This window comes from Calypte anna, chromosome 6, assembly GCF_003957555.1.
Source record: "Calypte anna isolate BGI_N300 chromosome 6, bCalAnn1_v1.p, whole genome shotgun sequence".
Classification (NCBI taxonomy): Eukaryota; Metazoa; Chordata; class Aves; order Apodiformes; family Trochilidae; genus Calypte; species Calypte anna.
In genome coordinates, this window is record NC_044252.1 from 7,624,066 (window position 1) to 7,640,273 (window position 16,208).

The window sequence follows — 16,208 nt, forward strand, 5'->3', positions numbered from 1 at the left end:
TGCAAGGATTTGAAAGAAAAAAACACAAACATCTACAAGGAGATTGGGTTGCATTATCTATGAAAAACTGGTATATATTTAGATAATGTTTTGAACCTTGAATAACTGAGAAAAAATCTTTTAAAACTGTTAAACAAGTTACTTTACTAAAGCACAGATTTTGCATTTGCTGCTTAAGAGCTGGTCTGCTTGATGAAAGGGTAATGACAGCACATTCAACTATGAACAAAAGTGCTGTGAATATGTTCAGACACTATGAATTCAATGAAGTGAGGGATCCTGCCATAAAGAGAGACTGTTTTGGTTCATTGGGGCAAGAGGTGACATAAAATGTAGTGATAAAAGCTTGGATAGTTTGAAAGGGGAAGCAAACTAGAGGATGAAGTGAAAACAGGGAAATATTAATTAGCATTTTATGAGAATAGCGTTGTTATCACAGGACCAAAAAATAATATTGTTAGGATGAGGCTATCAATAGCTCAAAGAATCTCTAGTAACTATAAAACAGATGTTAAGATATTACATAGGAGTTAATTCTGCGAAGATAAAATTAACTAGTTTTCACCTGTTAACTTTGGCTCTTATTTCTCTTTGTGTCAAGAATTAAGGCAAGTTGACTTACTTGTGGCACATGTAAAAAAATTTTATCAGTAAAGCTTTGTCACATGGAAGAAGAAAAAGGCACTGGCACAGCATCTTATTGAACAGGTAACATGGCTTGTTTAAAAAAATTACCTTGGTTTCTTCCTAGTTGCATTTTTTAGATGTTTGGTGTTACTCAAAACATTAAATAGGTAACAATGCAACTTTGCACAGCATTACTTGCCCCAAGATGATGTCTGTCTCAGATGTACAGCCATGAGAATGGCTTGCTCAGTGTATATTATTCACATAAAGATAGTGCAAAATTAATGCTTCCTTGCTCCACTAGGGAAAGAAAAGACCTCTTCAGGGAACAAGTGAATTCAAGACAATGTTTAAGTTCCTTGAAGAGTTAAACTGAAGATGAACCTTGTAGTATGTGAGCTCTCCTTCTGCTTAATTTCAGCAGAGATCTCTCCTTTGTGGTTATGTTTTCTGCATTCTGTTGGGAGTATCGTGAGTTTTTTACATCTCAAAAAACCACCCTAATTTATGTTCAGAAACAGGGACTGTCACTGGTTTTTGTTCCTGTGGTTAGTTAGAGCCATGGCAAATATTAAAATAATAATTCTTACAGTAGGTGTAGCAGTATACTCTGTGGCATTCAGTTCCACCATAGATATCTCATCAGCATCTACAAATGTCTGAAAAATGAACACAGATTAGAAAAACATTAATGACATACAGGTATATCACCGTATTTAACATACGTGGAATGAAAATTACAGGGAAAAAAAGTGGGGGGACAGCAAGGGACTGACTGAAAATTAGTGATATACTAAAGATAGCCTTGTTTTTTTACCCCTCACCCACATGAGTTCATTTGATAGCAAAGGATGAGATGATAGAAAGATTGACCAAGTAATTTGAACAGTGAGTATACACTTAAAACCAAATGCAGGACAACATACCAGTAGGATAATAAGGTCACTAAAACATCACCATAGCTTCTCAGAAAGGCAACAAAGACAGCTGAATAAGGAACCAGAGAGGAAGTAGAAGTCAGATGATTTACAGCCTCTAAGTCATTACTCATTGTGCTAACTCAGATTATGCCTATCTTCTTGGCAGGAATTTTCATAATTAATTATGGTGAAAGGCACAGATTTCTTAACCCAGCAGCTGGCAGTGAATTTAGATGTTACACAGTATATTACCTTCTCACATATGCCAGAATCGTGGCTCCTCAGTTTAGGTTTGGCTCTTGGGTCACTGGTTTGAGTTGTGTCTTTACCCGTTTCATAGGAAATCTGTCTGCTAGCAAGTCTGGAGAGCATACTGGCATTGTCCATTTCTGTGTCAGTATAGCTCTAAAATGAATTCAGGACAAACAATGACATTATTTTACTTGCACTTCCATCCAGTTTGCCTTATGAGAACCAGTTTTATCTAAACAGAAATAGGAAAAGGACAGATGTTGCAGAAAAGATGTTTCACAAAAATGATGCCATGTATGACTTCATAAAATCTTTGCTAATAAGAGCTATGAACAAAATTATGAAGTCTGTCAAGTCTAAAATTTAGCTTACTTTTTTTTTTTTTCCTTCTCCACATGGTGCACTGCAATGTTTCAAACAAATTAGTATTCCTTTATAGGCTATTGTTGAAACTATTCTGATGCAACTGATAGCTCTGAGGCAACAGTACTTTCATAATGGTACCTAATGAGGAAGCACAGGTGTTTGGAGGAATTAGGTCCAAAGTTTTCCAAGTGGTTTGGGTGGAAGAAGAAATAAATAGAAGAAAGTGTCTGGGGATTGCACAATCAGTGCTTTGGAAAGATTTTGTTTGATGAAGGAGTCTTGATTTTATCAACTTGGTTCCAATTAGCAATAAAAGAAATAAATAAAAAGGCAAAAACCCTCAACCCACCACAATTTCCTAAAAATCAAAAATTCTGTTCCTTTTCCTCACTGTGTCAGTGGTGAGGAATCACACAAGTCCATAGACCATAATAAAACAATTAAACAGTTCATGGGGCTGTGATAAGCAGTTCATGGCAAACCAGCCTTTTTTTCTGTCTGACAGTGTAACTTGCCTTAAAGTGGGGGAACATAACACAATATGCTTTGTTATTTATTTATTTTTTTTATGCAGCAAGGGTTTTTCATAAGCAATCTTTGTGCTTTAAATGTATCTTCTGCTAGATGAGAGTAAATAATTGCTTGAAAATACTCAAAGCAATTATTGATCCTTTGATAAACTTTCGCCAGAGAAGAAAAGCAAAATAAGAGGTATAGAAAGAACTTTGATGAAATTGGAGAAGTTGGCCTGGTGAGTCTGTTACTATTAAGAAAGAATCCCAATTGGTGGTTGTGCCAGAATTTTAATACATAACAGACTGATTGCTTTAATGAGGATGAGGATTGTTTTTTCTGTGTAACTGTGGGGAAGGATAAGGGGAACACAGAAGGGAAATAAAAAATTAATTTAATTTGGAACAGTGACAATTAAAATTTTCTTTTCAGAAGCTGAGTTCTAACTAATGGGAAAGCAATGATGATGAGTCTACAGAGCAAAGTGTTTCCAGACTGAAATGTCTCCTTGGAAAATTTTTTAGAAGAGCTTAATAAAATACCCAGGAGGACAGTCTAAACGTTTTCCCTTATGAAGCACAACAGGTTGGACTATTATCTGGATCCCAGCATTTAAAGAATGTGCTTCCCATTCCATGCCTAGAGTGTAGTAGAACTTAAAGTCTCATTCAATTGAATTTTAAAATGGAAGTAACTTTATTTTCTGAGCATCTGTTCCAGAGCTTTTCTCCTTTTCATTGCATAGAACTGACTGGAAGGTATATCTTCAGGATTTTCCAAGCTGCAGAATATCTTTGCATCCACATGAGTACAAAGAAAATAACATAAAGATAATTTATTGACTTAGAGTTTGATGACCAGCCTTGACATAACATACATGGCAGCATATGTACTGCTTTTTGCATTGCTAGGGCATGTCTAGAAATCTTAGAGCTTAATTGAGCTACATTGGTACAAAAAAGACCCCAAAATAAATTATCAGTGAGCACTGAAACAAACCTGTCTGTTTTAAACTTGAGCACTTCTTTTTGCTCTGTACTGCAGCTAAACAGATAATACTTATCAATGAATCACAGTATTCTGTGGTCAAATCAAATAGTTTTGGGACACATATTTTTGTCAGGAGATCTTGACAAGATACAGACTTACTCAAGCCTTATAGAAAATTCCAGACTTAAGCTTGCCAAAGGCTTGGAATTTTTTACTTTAGATAATTTTAATTTTACCTCAAGTACTAAGGATTGCTTTCCTAAGCAAAAGAAATTGTTGAACTGTTTGTATGGTTTCCTTTCCCCAGCACTGGTGGAAGTAGAAGAGCACAGAGTGTTACTGAAGGAGTTTCTTTCTGTTTTTAAGAATCAGGATTCATGGTCTGTGAGATGCAGTATAAAATGTTTCAGGTTTTTTAGCCAATTTTTAGCCAATTTCAAAACATTCTGCCTGAATGATGGCTGCTATCCAGAAGAATTCCATTTTGATTAGACCAAGAAATCAAAAGAATATAGAGTACAATGACATTGAAGTACCACTGTTAAAGTCAACTGTCAGAATTCAACACTTGAGTGGATTAGATAAAATTATTATCTGGACTATGAAAAAGAATCACCAAGAAAATGATGGCTTTTCATATGTTTGGAACTTTCATTTAAAACAATTGCAAAGACCTCATTATTGTGCTTGGTTACTTGGTTAGCAGTTTAACTTTGGATTACAAGTGAGAGCCTGGGTTGCCAAATATTTGCCCTGTGTTCAGCTGCTGTACAAAACATTTGGCTTAGACTGGCATCAGGTCTTCTGGGAGAGTGATTCTGTAGTGGATTTACCAATTTTTCTAAATCTGATGCTTAATATGTTTCCAAATACAGCCCATTTCACTTTCAGAAAGCTGTTTCATTATAACTTGTTTTCATTGGAAAACTACTTCATTACCATCAGTTTCTTTTTTGTTTGTACCCAGACTCCAAATCTGTGGTCAGACAAGTACGTCCTGGAAGTATCATCACATTTTCTAGAATGCTCTGACTCTAAGCAGCCTTTACTTTCCAAAATTTCTGTTGCTCCATCTATCACTCTTCCTTCAGTGGCACCCCATCAAGAATGCAAAGATTTCTACATTCTGCTTTTACGCTTCAGCCTTTTCTGTCTGTTTCACTTTGTCTCACTGCTTTCAGTAGGCACCATAATACATTTCAGCTAAAGAATCTACCACTTTGAAGGGCTCTCTATGAAAATTAATTACTTTGCATTTTAAAACGGTGCAGGGGAAGCATCTCCCTTACTGAATCACTGTCAGAGACAGGAGACAGTTGGCTTTTCCCTCTCTGCAGCCCACTCACCTCAGAGGACTGGCTGGTTATGGTTGCTCGTCTGGAGGAGGGGTAACTGCTGAAAGACCGTGAGTCTTTAGGAGAAACTCTCATCAGGAATCCAAGGCAAGGAACATATGTTGCAATGGCTGTTCTAATGGATGAGAGGTAGAACCAGTCAGATTTTTTCTGTTAACACAAAAATTCAGCCATCATAAACAATGCATTTATTCCGAGAGATGAACTAATACTGCGTGGACTGGAAAATTACTGGTCACAAAAAGGGTTTTCCAAACACCCAGTAGTATCTCATGTACAATCACCCTGCAATATCACTTGTTTGCAGTGTTCTGCAGAATTCAAATGTATTGCTTGGCAGGGATAAGAGCATTAAAGTATAACTCTCTGAACTGATGGGAGCTATTAAAATTATGTTTTATCTGCTTTCAGCTTAATCGGAGCAAAAATAAATTTGTTTCCCTTTAAACTGAACACTGCAGAAGTGCCTCATAATGAATTATTGTAATCTTCCCCTAAGCAGCTATTTCATCTTCCTTTTACACATCAGTTTGCTGGCTATCTGTACAGTTGTGCACAAAAAGTGCAATTATATTACAGTACTTCTTTCATCAGCATAAGGAAACTCTTTTGCCTGGCTTTCCTCTTTCCTCCCAGCCTTCCCTTCTTAGATGTTCATGCCCACCTCTTCTGTATCCATTTTCCCAGTAGGTCTTTGTAAAGGATGAAAGAGCAGCATATATATGGCTTTGCTGTCATCTATCAGATCTCACAGCCTGCATACAAACTTGAAATGGCAGTGACCCCAGATTTCAGAACTCAGAAGAAATACAATCTGAGACATGAAAGCTTGGAGGAAAGTGGTAAAGACACACAAAACAGGGAAGAAGTGGGCTGACTTACAGGATTACATCTGTCACTGGCCTGGTTAATTTAACAAATTATTTGCAACACTGGCAAATGTCTGCATCTCATTAAAACAGTTTAAAAATGTACAGTGCTTTCCTTTGAGGTGGAGAGGTCTCTGTCTTTTATCATGTAATATGTTAGTACAGAGTAGTATCTGTAAGCATCTCCCACCTTCATAAGTTTGTCCAAGTATAAATTCCACCTACATTTATATGGCATTCAGAAGTTTTCTTGGGCAGGGAGAGGCTGTCTTGCTGAGGTAAAATGAGCAGGTATAGCAGAGTTTAGGTACTAGTCCTAAAAGTGGCAAAGTAACTCTGATTTTCTTTGCTATGTTACACATAACTTTTAAAAGTGAGCTTACCTGTATTTGGGGTGACTCAGGGCATAGATGATGGGATTATGGATGACAGAAGCTTTGGCAATCACAGCTGGTATGGAGTTCATGAAGGGTGTTAGGACATGAGAATACCTAGAGTAATGTAAACACATTGTGTATTTACTGTTGTGTTCTGTGTGGTCTATGCAGTTATACACCAACAACTCAAACTAAATTAGTGCTTCAGAGAGAATGAAAGGGGGAGTTCTGTACCACATCAGTGAGAGAACAAATTTTACATCCTTTGCCTGCAAAGATCAGTGGCAGCCCAATTGCATTTCTGAGAAACATGATTTTCAAGGGGCTTCTTTTGCTGCACTTCATTCCTGTGGCCCAGGATCTTGGTTATTTCCATGTTTTTTACCCTAGGGACAAAGCCTTCACTGAGTGAATTTGCATTCGTTGGAGTATCTGTCTGTTCCAAAGTTGGCAGATATACTTGATAAGTAATATGTCACTGAGCAGGTGTACAGAGTGAGGTATTATAGGGAAAGATAACTAACAAATCTATTTTGCTATTCAGACTTCATTATTTACCTGTTCTGAACTAAGAAGTGAAGGGGAATTATTTTTCTGAACTGAGCAGTGAAAGGAAAGTATTTTCAGCTATTATAGGTACGTTTGTGTGTTACTGTGACCATGAATATACGCAGGTGATGCAACTCTAAGGATAAAAGGATGATTGAAGACTATCTGCCATGCTGCTATCAGCCAGTTAATTTTTGAAGATATCTCGAAGTAGTGCATAAGGTCTTGGCCAAAAGAAAGTCAATAGAGCAGCTCAGACCAAAATAATAATGAAGACCATTTCCAGCATTAGTAGAAAGCATTCTGAGTGAAATGGCCCAGTCAGACAGTCATTCATCCCAATGATAACCTCCTTTCTTTATCATTGCTTTCTTCCTAAGAAAACAGTCCCAGTTCCATCTTCCAATTAGCCTTGTGCTCCTATAATATTAAGGGAGAAAATGGATTTTCCTCTCAGTCCTCTCTCAAAAGATTTCTCATATAAGTGCTGCAAACAATGAAGAGAATTCCATTAAGTAGGGAAATTTTTTATCATATTAAAGAAGTATTTATACTCTATGATGAGGTTGAAATGGTTTGTCAATTATAATAAAAGTCATTTTTTCAGCTACCTGAGTGTTGAGATGCCATTTCACTCTAAAGCTTTTCTTTTATAAGAATTGTCTGAGTAGCATGTTCTCCATGTACAATTTTTAGCATGATTTCTCCTAATCATACTTCTAAAACATTGGTTAGACATGTAATTCTTCACTGAATCTGGAGAACACATAGCAGTGTGACCTTGCTGGAATGGAAGTTTTGACCATGAGTTGACACAGTGCTTTAGTAAACCTGATGGAGAGTTCAGCTAACAGAAACAAACAGTGATAAAGGCTTTTGTTCAAGCTAAGCAATCCCAGAAAATATAACCTGTAGACCAACAATATTAGTGGGCATGACTGTGTCCTAGCTCAGCATTCTCCATCCACAATATTTTCTAAAGGAGTTAAGGTTTGTCCTTCCTTTTGTGTATGTTGTTGCTCTGTCAGATGAGTTGTCTAAGACTGTAGCCACAGTCTTCATTTTTGTCTCCTATATGTGACGTACATTTTTTTTAATCTGAGTTCATTTTAATAAAAGTCCACAGAAGGCCTCTAGGCTTGGTCTATTTATCTCTCAAAAATCCCAGGATTGCCTAAAAGACAATTCAGAAATGGAAAAAAGCTGAATGAAGCTGTGTTGCTCACCAGATGTCTTAATGAGCAAAATTTGCAAATGCTCATTTGTTACATATTGTAGATTTATAAAACTGTCCATTTGTTCAGATTTTTGTCATTTTGACATATGGGTTAGGAGTCAAGCTCAGTTGCTAAAATAGGTCCTGAATCATATGGGAAAGACTGAGAGGTGTACATAGCAAAATGCTGTGCTGTATTCTTTGACTTCTGTGTTTGACTGGTCACGTATCACTGGTGGTGGGTGCCCAGTACCTAAGTTCCCCTGTGATAGGAAATGAATCACTGGAACAATCCTAAGGATTCATGTTTCTCAGTGATGACCTTCTCTACCTTCACAGAGAAAACATTTGCTGCTGCTTGGAATTGCCCCTCTGGATATAAAAGGAGAGAATCCTCTTCTCTCATAACCATGAGATCTTAGAACTGCTATGTTTAGGATGCTGCCTTCCTAAGCTATGTTTGAGAAGTGACCCTGCAGTGGTCTCTTCCTTGGGTGTGTAATAAATCACCCCTGCCTTCCCAAATGCTCCATCATAAGCAAATTTATCCTGTGTGGCAATTGTATGAAGGCCTACTCTTTGTTTCTGACTTGGAAAATACAAATAGAAGTGGCTTATTCTTTCACAGGAGTCTTCACTTGAGGATTTTCAGCTGACAAGATTTTCTGAAGTAGACAGTCACACCCATTTTACAAAGGCTAAACTGAAACACAGGAAGATTCACATTTATCTTAGGAGAAATGTCCATGGAGAGCCAAGGCATCCAGACTCACAATCCATTGCTTTTACCTGGACTGTATCTATCATAGTCTAGTGTCAAACTACGTACAGATACTATATTATTAGTGTCATACCTCTGTTGAAGTTACTGCATAATATGCTGACAAATAGATTAAAACCATACTTATACTAATTATATTTATAATCTTTTATATTCAGCATCAAAAAGCTCCCCAGTGCAACTTCGTATTAATTTTAAATTTGCTTATACATGTAAGGGATTTCAGCTGTTTGATGTAACACCAGAAAATTAACAGTTTTGTAAGTAAGACAAGTGGAGAAAGAAAAGAGAATCAGCCCCTGGGTCATCCTTTTCAGGGCCTTGTGTAGCATTTGAGTGCTAAATAAAGTTCAGATATTTCAAGTAACCTAGCATAGAGAATCTGCGTAGAGATTCAGAAATCATCAGTACAGAAACATTATGTCACTAATAATAACTTCCTGTTTTCCTTTTCTTTTGCCTTTTTTCTTTTCCTCTTATTTTTTTTAAAGTCAAGCTAAGAAAAAAATCATAGTCAGCATGTGCCTTATTTGTTAACTGTCACTCCTAAATATATGAATGTTTTGGATGCACTTCAGGCATTTAACTTGAGAGGTAGCTTTGACTATGATCTGTCTTATAATATCACGTCTTTTGCTTTCAGTGAATATTCCTCTGCTGATAAATTCATAATTACCCAGCAAAAGCTACTAGAGCAACAACAGAGTATGGTGACCAGGAAATGACATAAAGCAAGATGACAATCAGTGCAATTTTGGCCATCTTCCACTCATTTCTCATCCTCTGATACTGTTTCTGGAACTCTTTATTTCTGTGTTTGCATCCAAATGTCTGAACAGACCTAAAGGAAATAAACATACAACAGCAAAACAAGGAGGTAGGGAATTCAGTGCATAGCTTCATAAAATGGGGAAAAAATTACTCTTATACTAGTTTGTGCTAAAAGTCATGCACTTTTAATGTGTGCTATAGTATGAGTGTGACTGGTCCTTCACAATTCAATGCACTTTTGTTGCACTAACCAATGGCAAAATTCACATGTGCTTCAGTGAAGAAAGTAGTCCTGTACCAGAAGGATTTCCACATAAATCAGGTATTCAAGCCAATTGAACAATGCTGCAGTAAACATAGTTAGACACGTCTTTGCTTCCCTACTCTCTGAACTTCTGAATTATGGGACTAGATATACTGATATATACTAAATAGATACCTACAGACTTTACAAATGTATTGGCAGACATTGCCCTTTCTTTTTTACAACAAAGTTTTTGTTTCAGAGACCTGTGATGAAATATTTTCACCCTATGTCAAACATGGAATTTCTATTTCAATTCCATTTGGTTTTCTATGGAACATTTGTTGATACACAGGTGATAAGTATCTCTCCCAAGTTTTTATTTTGGTTGGTTAATTTCTGTAGCTTTTTCTCAGCCTCAGATTTCTGGTTCTGCTGCTCATACCCTTTTCCATGCCACTACACAATATCCTGAACAGCTCGGGCTTAAATTGAGGAACAGCCCCTCTAAGGATCATACTTCTTACTGTGTTGACTATTAACAGAATTCTTGTTTGGTTTCCTGTCTCAGCCATGCATATACATGAAAAATAAAACTTCACACTTTTCCTTAGTCTTTGTTTAAAAAAAAAATGAGCATCACAGAAACAGAAGGATAAAAACTTAAAGACTACTTACTTGTTTGCCTTCTTGATAGCCTCAAATATAAAAACATAGCTGTATATGATAGCAATCAAAGGAATGAAGAAGACAAAGCAGAAAAGCAGCATTGTGTAGGCACGGACTGATGGTGTGAAAGTTGTGTAGTCCCAGGAGCAGGAAGTCAGCAGACCTTCAGGAACATATGCACCTAGAAAGACAAACAGAAGAAGGCATAAGCCTTGTTCTGAGTGCAGAAGTTAGAGAAAGATACTCAGAATAACATGGGATATAGTCCTGTTCTACTAGAGGGAAAAAGAGGTTGAAAGGATACACGATTCTACATCAAAAAGCATCTCTTTTTTTTTCCCTTTTGTTCCTCTACTGTATTTATCTTTAGCTGTCTAAGACGTCAGATTGGAAAACTGAATAATTTTGTTTCAGTTTGTGAATATTTTTTAAAGCTCAGCATATTCAAAGATTGTCTCCAAATACTACAGAAGGTATTGTTTCAGACCTGTATTGTTTGAAAATATCTCCATTTCCTCTTAAATTCCTGTCTTCCCAAGGAGTGGCAGGAAACGAATTGCTATAGCTACCACTTTTTAGGCATGTGCATATAAAGAGAAATTTACTGTGCAACAGAGACTTAGTGTGCAGGTGGAATTATTTTTGGTATGGTACAAAGTTGAATAAAAGTGGAAAAAAATCACACAATATTCTGCCTTACATGAAATATAATGATCTTGAAGCAACTATGTCAAACCGTTAAGAAGTTGTCAACAGCAGTCTTCTTACCTTAATAATTAAATTTTTGCCGTTTACAGTGATATTTTCTGTTGAACTCTTAGAAATCCTGCACCAGGCGTGCTCAGATGCATCTCATTATTATATGAGGGTTAGTACTGTGGATACTTCTAGACTCTAATTACAAGATAGCAATGCCATTCAAGGAATTATTCCACCTTCTCCAATTGAGATTATAGAATCTAAGGCTGTGTTGTCATTGTGTCATTCTGTCAGCTCCTCATTCAACTCCAGGCTGCTCCTCCCACTACTGCAGTTTGCCTGCTTAAACGTGGCTTGTTGTTTAGGGTGGATCAGAATGACAACAAGATGGTAACAAAAATATGCTGAAATTCTACTCAGTAACTGAGTTGGTTACAGCATTCTTTGGGGAAATCAAACATTGGTGCTATATTCTCACCTCAGCTGAGCTGACACATTCTCTTCTGGAATTAGGGAGCACAATAGTGGGCTGGGGTTTTAAACGATGAGTTCATTTTAACTTACTGACTGAAACTGGTGACTCAGAGGAAACAAATCAATGGTAGTGAGGCAGACTCAAATGGAGAATAACAGAAACTGTTAAAAGTTGCAAGCATCAAGATGCTATATGTGTGTTCCTATTTGCATGCATAAAATTCACATTTACTGAGGCAAATTAGTGCTTTATTACTAAATGCCATCTTTATTGGAAGCCTTAGTGAAGATGGCAGTGGCTGAATGGAGAATATAACCAACACCTAATGCAATTTGTCCATCTAGAACATAGTCAAGATTTATTGAACATACACTTCCACAAAATACTCAGGTTTTTTTCCTCTTTTGTATGAATGAAGAAATTTAGACTGACTTGACATATCTTACATAGCAGTGGTGGGGAGGGAAAAAATTACCAGAAAAAGCTCAAATACTTTTGTGTTACTTTTTTATTGTTGAATTTGGCTCAACAGAACTTAGCATGGGATAATAGGTGCACAAATTTTGTCCTTGATTCTATCTGCTGTTCTTTACTTATTAAGTAATGAGCTGAAGAAGTTCTGCTATTGTCATGTTATATGCTGTAACACTGGAATTTTTCTTATTAGAGTTATTCAGCTTCAATATGCATTTTATCAGTTTTCTTCAAATTTATTTACTCAAGACCAATATGCAAGCCATTAATTCATCCCTCTTCTATACCTCTAATCAGTCTTTAATCCAGTCTGTGAAGGAAAGAAATCTTTTATTCCATTTCACTTACTCCATCCAAAGAAGGGTGGGAGGCTCCAAGCCAAAGAGTACAGCCAGACTCCGACCAGGATTATTAGGGCCTTCTTCTTGGATGTCACTCCAACAGAAGCCAGAGGTTTTGTGATGACAAAGTATCTGTCCAAGGCAATCACCATCAAAGTGATCATGGATGTAATGCCAAAAAGAGCTCCGCAGAAGGCATACAGCTCACAGCCTTTCAATGAAGATGACAGAAGTACCAGTGAAATTAATCTACCCATGCTAATTAATTTACTCATGCTAATTAAGTCTGTTTTTCTTGTGAACTAATTTCTTCTGGAATTTGTCAAGTGATGGAACTTCAGTTTTCCTGCAGTTGTAATGCTATTTTCAAAGCTGCTGTCTGTCTTGCTAATTACATTATCCATGGAGATAAACTTCAAAGATTTTGTTTGCTTGAACTGCAGAAGACAGAGATACTTAACCTATTCTCACCCATTGGTTTCTGATGTTTCTAGTGGGATCATTTCAGTATCCATTAATATCTTGTTTAACTCCAGTTTACTGGAGCTCCTGTAGAAACAGCTGTTTTAATTAACAGTGGATTATATCTACTCTGATACCATGGAACTATCAAGGTCAGCTTAACTGTTGTAAATATGCAGACTATTGATATATTAATGAGTGGGTTTAATTATCAAAAAAACCCTAATAATTATAAGCAGGGATTTGGTTTGGTTTTTCTTTCAACGTGTGCAATTGAACAATTCATGGAATATTGAAAAAAAAAAGTTGCTTTTGGTCATCAAGAGATCAAAGTGGCAGCATTACTTCTCTGACCTTTCTCTCTGTCAAATAGCTGTTCAGGACACAAAGAGTATTTTTCCTCTTATTACAGTTTCTTCTACATGGTGGGAATGTGTTTGTTGGTGCAAACAAAAATGTTCAAAGAAACATTGTTTAACAATGTTAAGAAATATTCTCAACCTTCCAAGTGTACCTGAGGATAAGTAAATAGAATATTAACTGCCACTATGGTAAGGATACTTAGTGGTATTTTAGAAAGTGAATATATATATATATATACATATATATACACACATATATACAAACCTTTCTCACCAAAAATCCATCGTTTGTGGAGGCTGTTGGTGAAAAAAACCGGAGACTGTGTAAGGGACATCAGGAAGTCACTAACAGCTAGATTGATGATGAATACATTGGCTGGTGTCTGAAGGCTCCTACTCCTACAAAGATCAGAAGAAATGTTGCTGAACAGTGCCACACTGTTAATTATATTCTTACTCTTTCCTGTGAGCCTTGGCAGCTTCTCAAATACCCAACACAGCAAGCTAGAGCAGAGTGCTTCTCATTTCCGTCACCAGAGAACATAAGCAAGGCTCAGTTTTACACCCTTATATTCCTGTTCACTTTAGAGGTTTGCTTTGATAACCAGCTCAGTGGTGGGGATAAATCATATTCTTTAAATATTCTGACCCAGTGCACTGCATGTCCATGATTAACAGGAAATTAAAGTTGATGTACTCTATGGATTTGCTGGATCTGGGTCATTGTAAGAAGGGGGAGGGAAATGCATTTTCCACTGCTGATAAGATCATCGGATACAGGGATTAAGCAAACTCACTATGTACCACATCAAGCAATTTGTTTTACATCGATTCTTCTCTATGATACTGATTTCCCTGGTCCAGATACTGAGTTTATAGAGAGCAATAGCCAGCCTTCAGTGTATCCTGCCTCTGTATGTTATTCATAGTATTATACTGCAGTGTTTTAAAGGATACTACACATAAAAGCTTAACTGAGAGCTCCTGAGTTTGGGGCTCACTGTAACTTTTTAATGTTGTCTGTAGTGTAGGATTAGTGTGAGTCCTTTCTCAAATTTTCAGTCTTAGACACAACTGGAAAATAGCAGAATAAATGATGGATTCTTTGCACTCATGCAGATTCAGTGACTAAAACTACAGTCCCCTGTCTGCCAATTTAGGAACTAGGATTTATTATTAATAGTAGATGTTTATGGGCTGCTTCTGTTCAGTAGTCTGCAAAGTTACTGGACATACTTATTTTCCAGGCAGATGGCTGTCTTACAGTTTGCCATTACTTGAGACTGCTTTGTAGGCATCTGAGGCATTCTCCAAATTTGTAAGTACTTGCTACTTTGCTATCAGTATCCCTTTCTGTCTTCATAACATCTTCAAATGAAGACAAGGTATGTCCTCGAGTGGAACTGCAATTGCCATGACAGGATTTCCTGTACAGGGCTGACCAAAGAGCTAAACTAGCTCATGTATGTCATCCTCACATAGCTGGTCTGCGTGCCAACATGTTGTTCACACTTAAATATTGCTATTTACTCTAAATCCACATACTAAAACCTACCATTTAATGCCCAACATAAATACAGGCTCAAGACCCAGACTACTTTTGTCTGCACTCCAGTGATTTAAATTGATACAGCCAAATTATCATATAATTGCTGCTATTTTTAAATTATTATTATTTTTATTTTGTTAGTGCCAAAAGAGACCAATCATGAAGTAGAACCTCACTGGCCTGGACATCATATTAATGCTATGCCCCAGTGTGACAAAACAGAAACAAGGATGAGTGAACAGGAGTGGTGAAAATATCATATTGTTGTCAGAGATCCAGTTTCCTTCAATATAAAAGACAGAATGTGATTTTAGTTAAAAGGAAGTAAGCCAAGTGTTATAAATGTGAAAACAAGAGACATGGCCAGTAAGGAACAAAGGGGGGAAAGAAACTGTGTAGTAAGCTATAGTAGGAATTAAACCTCTAAAATAGAGAAGGTGCATGGCAGACACAGGTACAAAACTTCTTACCAGTGCAAATACAATTCAGCCAGTAGGAAGAAATTCATTGGAGGGTTTCTGCTTTGGCTGCTTTTCTATTGCTTGGTATATCTGGGTAATTCTTTGCAATTTTGCTAGCAGTTTTTCTCTGGCCATGGTTAATGGGAGGATATAAGAGGAAGAGGGTAGGTTGCACTTTTTTTCCCACAGCAGTATCTATTGGTGCATTTTACCATGGTTGCTTAGTAGTCTGGTAGGATGCCTGCACTGCATTTGTAGACCCCAGTCAAACTATGTCAAAGTTCATAAATCTGAGTATTAAAAAAAAAATCTAAAAGAAAGATACCTGCAGAAAGCATAGATGACCAGGAAATTACCCAGAGTTCCTGTGATCCCCACTATAAGAATGATCACTCCAATCGTATAATGGGCATGGTCTGGGACATCCACTGTAGGAAAGGCACCAGGAACATCTTGCACTGTCATCTTCTGTGGAACAAACAAAAGGTCATAGTTCTATTGTCAGACTTTGCTGAGTAAGCTATTCATGTGCTTCTCTAGAAGCACTACAAAGGTAAAAGGGCAGTTTATAGGTTTATTGTTGATTTAGAATTTTGGTGAAGAAAAGCAATCCATTCTTTCCCAAAGGAAGATAAGGATATTGAGGAGAAAGACAGAAAGGGGCTTCTTTTATCACATCTGACAGCAACAAATGGAGTATTTAACAAGGATGTTTTGTGCAGTTTTGATTTCAGAAAAGTTTCTGCAGTGGTGAGCTGTGATTTCTGTTATCCTCTGACATCACTGGCAAGGCTTCTATAACTAAGTAGAAATTATCTTCTATGGTTAAACATGCATTTTTTTCTTCTAGTAGTATGGATTACTGTTATTCAGGAATCCCACTGAA

The 16,208-nt window shown here is 36.9% G+C and overlaps 2 protein-coding genes across 2 annotated transcripts in view; one reads left to right on the forward strand and one right to left on the reverse strand.

The window, feature by feature from the left end:
* The window catches only part of WAPL (WAPL cohesin release factor), a 141,895-nt gene that overhangs the window by 14,322 nt on the left and 111,365 nt on the right, over positions 1-16,208 (forward strand). The gene's annotated exons all lie outside the window — the stretch shown is intronic.
* Positions 1-16,208, reverse strand: part of OPN4 (opsin 4) — a 28,194-nt gene that overhangs the window by 199 nt on the left and 11,787 nt on the right. Inside the window, 9 exon segments of the mRNA XM_030453176.1 lie at positions 1,218-1,286; positions 1,800-1,952; positions 4,958-5,138; positions 6,276-6,383; positions 9,492-9,656; positions 10,509-10,680; positions 12,496-12,699; positions 13,578-13,711; positions 15,648-15,787. Of these exon segments, the coding sequence (XP_030309036.1) occupies positions 1,218-1,286; positions 1,800-1,952; positions 4,958-5,138; positions 6,276-6,383; positions 9,492-9,656; positions 10,509-10,680; positions 12,496-12,699; positions 13,578-13,711; positions 15,648-15,787 (1,326 nt within the window).